This window comes from Parasteatoda tepidariorum, chromosome X2 (assembly GCF_043381705.1).
Source record: "Parasteatoda tepidariorum isolate YZ-2023 chromosome X2, CAS_Ptep_4.0, whole genome shotgun sequence".
In the NCBI taxonomy this organism is placed as follows: Eukaryota; Metazoa; Arthropoda; class Arachnida; order Araneae; family Theridiidae; genus Parasteatoda; species Parasteatoda tepidariorum.
In genome coordinates, this window is record NC_092215.1 from 57,561,446 (window position 1) to 57,572,703 (window position 11,258).

Below are 11,258 nucleotides of genomic sequence, written 5' to 3' on the forward strand. Positions count from 1 at the left end.
TTGTGATTTGGTATGGACCGAAGAACTTGGGTCTTAATTTGAGACCAGATCCAAACTGAGTTCTCTGGACTGCAACTAAGTCTCCCACTCGATATTCGTTGGCTTTCTTCCTTCTTTTATTGTATTGCCTGCGGTTCTCTTCTTGGATCTTCAAAATATTCTTTTTGGCTTCTTCTCGAATGTTCTCTCTATCTTGGATAAATGATTCTATGTGTTCTTTCCCCAACATTTGCAGAATTTGTTAGTGCTCTTTTGTTTTCATTTTCACTCCGGTTAAAAGTTGAAATGGAGTCATCTGCGTGCTCCGAGAAACTGTCGAATTGATGGTACGTTGTACTGCTGGAACAAATTTGTACCACTTAGTAGGATCTTTTATCGATAGTTTTGCCAGTATCGGTATGAGGTTATTATGCATTATTTCCACTTGTCCATTACCACGAAGAATGCCTGTTGTTATTTTCACATGTTCGATACCTTCATCTTGGCAGAAAGTCTTAAAATCTGTTGAAGTAAACGCAGTACCTCTGTCAGTAATTATTCATGAAAGTTATCCAAAAGTTATCTTTGAGCTTTTAACTTATCTATTGCCTCTTAACTTGACGTAGATTTAGTTGGGTAGAATCAAACAAACTTGGTAAACGCATCTACCACGGTAAAAATATGTTTATAGTTTTTATTAGTTGAAGGCATGGGACGAATGAAATCAATATGGTAAGTATCTAAGGGAATATCATTTTTAGGAATCTGGTTCAGAAACCCTTCTTTTTTTCCTACCTTCCTATTTACTAATATACATTCGACACAATTACTTAACACATTTCTTCATATCTGGAAAATAATAGTTTTGTTTAAGTACATCAAGAGTTTTAGCAATACTAAAATGACTATTAGAATGTGTAGATTTGGTAATGTCAGTTTGCATTTGTTGCGGAACCACTAACAAATAACTATCATTCTCAAGTTTATATAAAACATTATTTTTTACCACAAAATCGTCAATTGATTTATTTTCCAAAAGTTGTTTAATAGAGTTAATGCATACATCATTTACCTGGTTAGTAACAATTTTAAAGGTTAGTGCGTCACAAGTAATTAGCATAATAGGATATCTACTATAGTCCATTCCACCTTAAGTTGGCACTGGAGAGAAAGGTAGGTAGACCGGATTACATGGAAACTGGGNTAGCAATTTTAGGAGTTAATTGTTTTTTACTCATAGTCTTTTGGAAAGCTGAACAGTCTGTTACAAGTTTAAATTTATTTCCCACCAAATAATTCCGAAATTTTTTCAAAGCCTCAATTATAGCCAATACTTCAAATTCTTAACTTGAATAATTCTCCTCTTGAGGAGTCTTTTTTTTACTCATATAGTGTATTGGGTGTAATTTGTTATCAGATTGCTGAAAAAGAATAGCACCATACCCAAATTTACTTGCATCGGTATGCAACTCAAGCGGTGCTCCTTGATTAAAAATGTGTATTACAGGATTTTCAGAAAGTTTTTGTTTTAAAGTTTGAAATGCTGCTTGTTGCTCTGGGCCAAAATAAAATACACTGTTATCCCGAAGTAAATCACTTAATGGTTTAGCAATTAAAGCATAGTTAAAAATAAGCTTTCTGAAATATCCGGTTAACCCAAGAAAACTCTGAACTTGTTAGGAGATTTAGGTACAGGAAAATTTTGAACAGAATGTGTTTTTACGGAAGAGGGTTTAATGGTACCGTTCTCAATAATGTAACCCAAAAAGTTAATTTTAGGCATCAAAAATTGGCATTTCTTTAAGTTCTACTCCATATTCGGATGCAGTTTGCATCAAAAACTGACATTTCCTTAAATTAAGTTAATCAGTATAGTTTAATTAATCCGAATTCGATGTAGTTTGTAATACTCTCGTTAACCTGTTCAGTGCGTCTATTTCACCCTCTGCGGGTATAAAAATATCATCCATGAGGATGACAACAACACCTTCTCTAAGAAGATCACGGAACACATAATTAATGTACCTCTGGAATGTACTAGGGCTATTACATAACCCAAATGGCACTTTATTAAACTCATACTGCCCATCAGGTGTCACAAATGAGGTATACTTTTTACTATCCTCGTCCACGTCTATATGGAAAAACCCGTTTCTGAGATCAATTTTGCTACATGTTTTAGAACCCTGTAATTGGTCTAACACATCTTCAATAAGAGGTAAGGGTTATCTGTCCTTAATTGTTTTTGAATTTAATTTCCGGTAATCTATGCATAATCTTAGGCTATTATCTTTCTTTTTTTTTTGCAAAGAACTATTGGGGAACAGTAATCAGAGCAACTCTCTCTAATTATATCTGTTTTTAACCATTCTGATATCTGAGTATTTACTTTTTGTTTCTCAGAAAAAGATAAACGTCTAACTCTTTGACACACTGGGATTTCATCTTTTAAAATAATTTTCATTGTTAACTTAGTGTCTTTAATTTTGTTTGGTTTGTAATCATTAATTAACACTGACAGTTCATTTCTAATACAAGAGTCATTAACATGTGATAAATCAAGTTCATCATTACTATACACATTGTTAATATTAAATAAAAAACATTCACGGGAGCAACAGTCATTAATATTGAAACAAGAACACTCATAAAAATCTTCACTCTCAGAAGTTACGATTTGAGTATTTATACTTGAAGAAAGCTGACCTAGTTTTATTAATTGCTCATAAATCGTTGGGGTTAGGATCGCTTCTACTTCAAGATCATCCGAAACAGCGGCACTGACCTTAAACCCTGACATATCGGGATTTATAGACATTTCAATCTCTTCAAGTTTCGCATTTTGTATATTCCCAAAACATGACGTCAGCATTATATTAGAAAACGGCTAATTTCTTATTTTTATTTTATTTGAATTAATCATCGATATTTCAGCTCCAGAATCAATTATGGCTTGAACTGCGATATTTTTATTCAAATAAATCTCAGCATACTTCAACTTGTGCTTAAAGTTATTTTTTCCAGATGGCTTGCATGAATTAACACTAAAGCTTTTATTTTTTAAGTTATCACTGGGAGAGGTATTTTTTCTTTCTGAATTATCGCTTCTGGAATCATATGTTTTTTTTCCAATCTTTTCGGACAGTAACGTGCTAAATGATTAATTTCCCTGCAGACATAACAATGTCTCTCCGCACTATTTCGTTTATCTATCGCTTGAGAAAAACAATCTGGGTGTTTTTTTCTGAAATACTTTTTCTCGTTTCGAAAGAAAGTGTTCTCCCCATATTTATGCAGGGCTAAAGAGAATAGAAGGGCTGGTTCACTCCTTTGAAGTAGCTCTCGCCGCGCCAATCCTCCTATTTTCTCTAGTGACGTCACTTTGGCGCAAAGCTCGCACTTTTACTTCAAGAACGGAGCTTTCGGCCTTGCTAGCTCTAACTAATATTGGAGCATTTTTTTGTGACACATTCTAAGACATTTGTAATTTTCTATAATGACTTTCTTCAGTTTTTGCAGTGAATTTACAAGAATTTAAAACTATTATCGAAATGCCAGTTTGCGCGATTGCAACTTGAAAAAATTTTGATATAAAAACAAAAGGAAAAAGTATAATTTTCCGCGTGTTCCCTAAAGTAAATGAACAACTATGTAAAGAATGGATTCCGAAATGACACAGTTAATATAAAACAGCTATACGTTTATTCTGTCGTTAAGAACTTTTATAAAAATTCATTATCTAAATAGAAACCGCCTCGTTACTTCATAAAGAAAGGCAGGTGAAAAGAATTAAAAAATAGATAAAGTCAAAGAAAATTAAAATGTAAGTAAAAAGTATAAATAAAATATATAGTATATAGTTGAAATTCTCCTAATTTCATAACATATTTTTTAATGTAGTTATTCTAAATATTTATGATTTTTTTTAAAAATTATATTCTCTTCAATTTAAATATCTATAAATTATATCATCGTAAATTTAAATGTCTATAAACAATTGTAAAATTTCTAATGTCATTATGAACCTAAATTATTATTTTGTTTCAGTAATTAGCGTTTAAGGTTGATGTTTCCTAATGATTAAGTATGAACAAATTGCTATTAACGACATATTTTAAAATCAGGGATTCTAAATTTAACTTAACTTATCGTTATAAAAGAATATGTAGATAAAAAAAGTGTCGATATATGCCTTCATTTTTCTTAATAGTTAAAGTTAAAACTGAACTTTTTAAAATAAAGTATTTATCGTGTCATTTTCACCAACTAGCAAAACATTTTTATAAGTTTAAAATGGTATTTTTTTTAATATAATAACCAAGAAAGTTTTTTTTGAACTATGTTTATGAACGGAAATAATGTGTTAATTACGTAAAGTTTGAAGGCTAATAACCAGAAAAAGTCTAACTTATTTTTACAAAGAGAAAGATGCAAAGTTATCATATCTTTGCTTGCGATCTCCGAGATCTGTGGACACAGTGACGTCATGAGGAGGGAAATCGTAGCTTCAGCTCTAAGAGCGGAGTGAACTAGCCCTTCTATTCTCCTTAGCCCTGATATTTATGGGCTTCTCTGTGTGGCCTATTTTTCGAAGTAATGTAAATGTCTAATTCTCGCACTAACTCGACAGGATTAAACCAATTTTCTCCCTCACGGATTAAAATATAACTGGTCATCTCTTTATTTAATGTCTCAATAATTTTATCGGATATGATTAAGTTGCATAATGATTTAAATGTTTCAACTTTACGTAATTTGCTATAATACTCGAAATGTAAATTTAAGCGAGTAGCAAATTGAATACACGATTCTTCTTTAAATTTTGATGCATTCTTAAAGTTACTTAAGCATTCTTGGGGAGTTCGTTGAAAATCGCGTAATATTAAAGCTTTCAATTTTTCATAGTTTCTTAGATCATCATCTTTAATGTTCAACAAGACACTGTTTGCTTTTTCACCTAGCATATTGACTAAGATTTCGGCTTTAAGCTCCTCATTTATGTTTTTCGTAGCAAAAGCTCTTTCCAACTATGAAAACAATTGATTAAAATTTTCAGGTTTCGATGCTATGAATTAGATTCTCAATGTTTGTTTCAGGTGTATCATTTATTGTTTCGGGCGGGTCAATTTCAAATGCTTTGTTTTTAGCCTCTAATAAAAGCATTTCTTTCTCGAGTCTTTCTAATTTTAGTTTTTCTAACTCAACTTGAATTTCGTTTTGTTTAAGTTCCCTGTCCGCTGTTTGTACTCTTTCTTCCACGGCGTTAGTTATTAAATTTTTGACAAATTCTGAATCATTCTTAAATATTTCGGTAAATTCAATTTTTTCTTTTAATTTAACGATATTATCGCTGCTGTCTGCGATGCCTCCTTTCTCTTCTAATACTTTTACTAGGTCTTCTTTCTTTGAATTTTTATGCATTTTTAAAATTGAAAATTTCCTACTTTGAAAAGACTCCCAGTGTCCAATGGTAATCCAATGTTTCGTTGATTCAAACCAGATTCGTATCCCTATTTGTATCCAAGGATTTCACAACTGCACTTTCCGGAAAAGTTGACTGCCCTTCTAATTTGCACAAAATATTCCAACGGTTTTGGAAAGTTTCTGCATCAATTCTGCCCTTCACGGCAGATTCAGTTATTGCTGATTTCGGAGTGTTCAAAGGTCTCTGCTGCTGTTTTTCTCCAGTCGCTGATTTTTTGCTGCTCTTCACGGAAAAGTTGACTGCCCTTCTCGGCAGATTCAAAATGGAATTTAACACAGGAACAACATTTGAGCGAATGCTAATTTGATAAACCGCTCCTCCACGAGCGTAGAATTTTGGTGATTCGGTGAACAATTCGGTGACACGGGATTTGAAACAGGAACAAAATCTACAGCTCCTACACGAGCGTAGAATTTCACTTTTTTTTTCTTAGCTCCACAATTCGTAGATTATCCCCTTCGCGGGATTTCAAAACTTGTTTGGCTGAAAAATCCCCTTCGTGGGATATCAAAGTTAAAAAATTACAGCTCTATTCAAATCTCGGACGCAAGCCCCCATTATTTGTAGGAATTAGTGCAGCATAAGATGAAATAATGACGATAATTTAACATTTAAACATAACATTTAATACAAAGAAAAGGAAATACGTTTAAATTTAGAAGTGACATGGTTGGTGAGAGCTGCCTTCACGCAGTATCTCCAAAATTCATGTGAATAAGAAATTAGATTGTTTTATTGTATAAAGTCAAGAGTTAATTCTAAATTCGGGACTTCCCCATCGGGACTGACTGGCGCCTCTCAATGACAAAGAGGATGATGCAAATTCTTTTAGTATTTCATGATGGCGGATGACGCAATGTTCGCAGTTACTACACTATGGCATTGAAACTGTTNTTTTTTTTTTTTTTTTTTTTTTTTTTTTTTTTTTTTTTTTTTTTTGGAGAGGAACGACAGTTGTTTTTTTCGATGATGGTAACATTTAATAACAAAATGAATTATTTACATATATGATTAGATATGAATAGTTTATGAAAAATTTATAAAATTTCAAAAACATGGGCCCTCTGCCCCATTTACACAAGCATGAGCCCCGTCTGGGCTATGCAGTTGATTGTTCAGCAACAAAACGAAGAGTGAGTCTCTGGGTTAAAAAAAAGGAGAGGTGGTGGTGCGGGGAAGTTGTGACACTGGAATCATGGCGACAGAAGAAGGGATGAGAGGGAGTTCTTTTCCTCATCCTGCACTCTGGCATCTTAATTTCTTGTGTCCTCGCAAGCATGAACGAGTTTCCTGAAATAATAATAAAAAAAGAAAGCAGTATCTAATTCTACATGGGCATTTTTTTTTATGATGCTGATTACGAAGCCCAAGGCTTCATAAAATCTACTGCGGTGGATGTGATGCTTGGCCCCTCGTGGCCAGGGATTTTTTGGACGTCATAACGGCCTTTAGGTTTCACAGCTGTCACCTGGTAGGGTTCAAGATATTTTTTTCTCAATTTAAGTTCAGTTCCGAATTGGGCCCGTTTTATAGCGACTAAGTCTCCTAGTTTGTAGATGTTTGGTTTTTTTCTACGCTTGTTAAAGTTCTTTCTGTTCTCCTGTTGTACCTTCAGAATGTTCTCTCGCGCTTTTTCTCGTAGTTCGTTTCTTTCACTCATTATAAAATTCTCATATTCGTTGTTCAAGATTTCTTTGATGTGCAGGTCAAGATTGTTTTTTAGTTTTACACCAGTTAGCAATTCAAGTGGCGTAAAGTTTGTGCTTCTGGAAACGGTACTGTTTATAATAGTTTGCACTGATGGAACAAATTTATCCCACTTTTCAGGGTCATCTAAGGATAATTTTGATAATATGGGGATCAGTATTTTATGTATTATTTCTACCTGTCCATTTCCTCTACTTACACCTGTTGTGATTTTATAATGTTCGATGTTTTCATTAGCACAATAAGTTTTAAAGTCTTTTGAGGTAAAAGCTGTACCTCTGTCAGTTATGATTCTTCTAGGGTAATATAATTTGTTGTGTTGTCAATTTTGTGATTGCTTCTTGTGCTGTTGTTGATTTGGTGGGGTAAAGCCAAACGAATTTGGTAAATCCGTCTACTACAGTTAATATGTGCTGATAACTTTTATTAGTGGATGGCAAGGGACCTATATAATCTACATGATAAGTATCGAGGGGAATGTTATCTTTTGGGATGGGGTTAAGAAATCCTTCGGCTTTCCCAAACTTTCTATTACATAAAATACACTTAACGCAATTAGCAATAATTTTCTCGGTTTTATCTCTAAGTTTTTGAATATAGAACTCCTGCTTAACTATTTCTTTGGTTTTATTAATACTGTAATGACCTTTGTTATGTACTTCACGAATAATTTCATTTTCGAGTGCTTGGGGAACAATTAATAATTCTCGACCTTTCTCTATTCGATATAAAATTCCGTTTTAAATTAAGTATTCGTTATCGTCATTTGTTTCTACGTGTTCTTTTAATGATTTAGTTAATTCGTATTTTTCCTGAGCGGCGGCGATTTTTGCTGTAACTTCACTAAATGCTCGAGTAACCATTAACACTGTGTTTCTGGAAAGATCATCGACATGGGACATGTGATTTGAACCTTTATGCAAAATTTCATAGTCAAATTCTTCAAGTTGTAAAGCCCATCGCGCTATTTTGGGTGTTATTTCTTTTTTATTCATTGTTTGGGTAAACGCAGCGCAGTCAGTGTAAATTTTAAATTTTGTACCTAACAAGTACGACCTAAATTTTTTAAAATTTTTCTATTATGGCTAAAACTTCTAATTCATAGCTTGAAAGTTTTTCTTGTTGCGGTGAAGCTTTATGGCTAAAATAATATATAGGATGAAATTTTTCATCATCGCCCTGCTGCATTAAAATTGCTCCAAATCCTTTACTGCTAGCATCAGTATGCAGTTCCAATTTTGATCCCTGACGAAAAATGTGTAAAACTGGTTTTTGACTCAAAATATCTTTTAATTTCTGGAATGCTTCCATTTGTTCTTGACCGAAATAGAATTTCGCTTTCTTTCTTAACAAATCACTCAAGGGTTTTGCAATTTTAGAATAGTTGTAAATAAATTTGCGGAAATAAGAAGTAAGTCCTAAAAAACTTTGCTCTTGTTTAACCGATTTAGGGTTAGGGAAATTTTGAACAGCAGCGGTTTTAGAAGCAGACGGTTGCATCGTACCGTTTTTAAAAAAATAACCTAAAAACTCAATTTCGTTCATTAAAAATTCACATTTCTTAAAATTAAATTCAACTGCGTACTCTGACGCTACTTTAAAGACACATTTAAGTTTTTCGAGGTTTTCCTCTTGAGTTTCTGACGTTACAATTATATCATCGAAGTATAATTTCAATGTACCATCTTTGATCAAATCTTTAAACACTCTGTTTATATGTCTTTGAAAGACATTTGGCGATGTACTCAATCCGAAAGGGGTTTTAAGAAATTCATATTGCGAATTATCTGTTGAGAATGCTAAATATTTCGTACATTCTGGTTTTACGGGAACACTAAAGAACGCATCTCGGATATCAAGGTGATCAGAACAATAATGATGATGTCAGTGGCTTCATGCAGCGCCACTTACAAACGCCAGTTCTCAACACGAAGAATCGTTATCAAACACTTCCTACCTTGTCAACAATATACCTACTTCGAAATTTAAACCTAAATAATAACTTGTAAAATGAACTTAATCTCATTGCTCGAACAATATGCTAACAATAACGCACTTTAGTGAACGGCTTGTAACAAGAACAAACAAGTAAAAAGATCAAATCTGGAGGGCCAAAAAAGCGAGTTCTTTTAAATCAAGCAACCATGTCACCCTTTTTAACAACAATAAATAAGTTAAACCAATTTTCATTTCAAACTTAGCAGAATTACTTAATATCTTATGAAATACAGATGCAGAAAGTAGATTTCAGCTCAGAAATTATATAATTTCTTTTCTTTTGTAAAAAACGAAATTATCTACTCAAAATATCTCGACTAAGCAGCTGTATACTTCCAAATAGGAAGTAGAGCAGCACCGAATGAAATGACACGAGCGTCTATGGCTCGCGATCTTGTTATCGTTTTTCCTTTAATAAACGTTGTTTTTTGTTAAATGAACTTGAATTATTTTTAAACTAATAACACACCCGCATCTGGTAGATGCAGCCCATAGATTATGAAGTTATTTTAGTGTTATTCGCAACACTTTGTTTCAAACGATGATTCTTACTTCTTGAAAGGACAGGTCTTCAAATAATGATTCTTATAACGATTCTTTTTTTAAACACAAATAATAAATCACGTAGCAAATACACTTATACAAGAAATACTAATCAAGAGAGTCTCGAAACACAATGTGAGCTAAATTGCTTCAAAATACACTGGAAACAGTAACCAGGAAATCTAGAGAGTGAAGAGCAAGCAGCGCTATCTAGTGTAGAAAACACTGCGTTGTTTCGATCACTCTTGGTAGATTTCGAAGTTAATGAAAATTTTCTGGCAACATAAGTGACAAAACGTGATTTTTCTGTAAACAGGGAGTTAGATACCAACAGACTGTTTTTTTTTAGTTGATCTATATGTAATGTTTGTTTTAAAATATAAACTAAATTAAACTATTAAAGCGTTCTTATATATTTATCGCTCTATGTAAGTATTTACTTTCCACATTTAAGTTGATGTTAGAATATGTTGCAAGAGAATTGTTAATTCCGTTTTAGCCTTTTATTTGTTCGAAATTAAATTTTTTGTTTTGAGTCAGTCTGACAATTAAAAATGTCTTTGCTATCAAAGCTATTTTTCGTTATGTGGGAAGCGAGTGTTATTTCAGTGTTTATATTTGAAAGAAAGAGACAAACAAAACAAACTAGAATTACTTATTTTGTCAATGCTTCCGAACTTCTTAAATTGATTTTTTCTTGTTGTATTTAAAAAAGTTATGCAACTATGTTTTTTTGATACGTATTAGAAATTATTATAATTAAAAAAGTGTAAGTCCAAGCTGTGAATAGTGAGTACTTACTGTTCTATACGCTTAAACGCAGTACTACTGTTTTTATAATGAAGTTTTCCCATGTGTGTTCAGTGCTTCCAACGCTTCATCATTTAAAAACTTTCGTCTTCCTTTTAGTCATTAATTTAAAGAAAGATAAGATTTAATTGCATTTCATTTAAACAAAATATTTTTTATTGAGATTATATTTTTAAGAATTTCCAATACTCTGAAGTTGAACTTCATAGCTTCAAATTTTGAAATATTTTACAAGGTTTCAAAAAATGTAAAAGAAAACAGTTATGTTCAAAATATGTCAGGGAAGAGACAGACCTCTTAAATGCGTATTTAATATCATAAACAAATCTCTCTCTAAAAAATGGGTTTATAAAACTTTTTTCATACAAACAAACTTACCTTCACTCATTTCTCATTACTAGGGCTGCAGGTCTGTCGAGGCGCGAATTTCCGCGAAATTGTCATCTTTTTTCTCAATATGTCTTGACTTGCGCGAAAATTGCTTAAAATTTGATTTTTTTTTTTTTTATTTATTATTTTTATTAAACAGAATTTTTTATTTTCCTGAACCTTAAATTGAACATGTAAAATTGATTAGATATTTAGGGGAGTGAATCAATAGGAAAATGACATGAAAATAGTTCAGAGATAAGAGATAATCACAATCTTGTCAACTAAGGTGGTCTTTCTACACTTAGGGAGGGTAATTACCTTCCTGAAGTCAGTAAGAGTACAAAAGAAATTGGAATCACAAAAG

The 11,258-nt window shown here is 32.5% G+C and overlaps 2 protein-coding genes across 2 annotated transcripts in view; one reads left to right on the forward strand and one right to left on the reverse strand.

Annotated features, from left to right (window-relative positions):
- Positions 1 to 241: 241 nt before the first annotated feature.
- Positions 242 to 4,943, reverse strand: LOC139427181 (uncharacterized). The gene is made up of 3 exons (XM_071188052.1): positions 4,823 to 4,943; positions 1,900 to 2,113; positions 242 to 524 (listed from the first exon to the last, which is right to left on the reverse strand). The coding sequence occupies exons 1-3, from the start codon at positions 4,941 to 4,943 to the stop codon at positions 242 to 244; spliced, it is 618 nt and encodes a 205-aa protein (XP_071044153.1).
- Positions 4,944 to 9,977: 5,034 nt separating this feature from the next.
- Positions 9,978 to 11,258, forward strand: part of LOC107456879 (ankyrin repeat and SAM domain-containing protein 1A) — a gene marked incomplete at its 3' end in the record, with an annotated part of 25,509 nt that continues 24,228 nt past the window's right edge. Inside the window, 1 exon segment of the mRNA XM_043055490.2 lies at positions 9,978 to 10,140.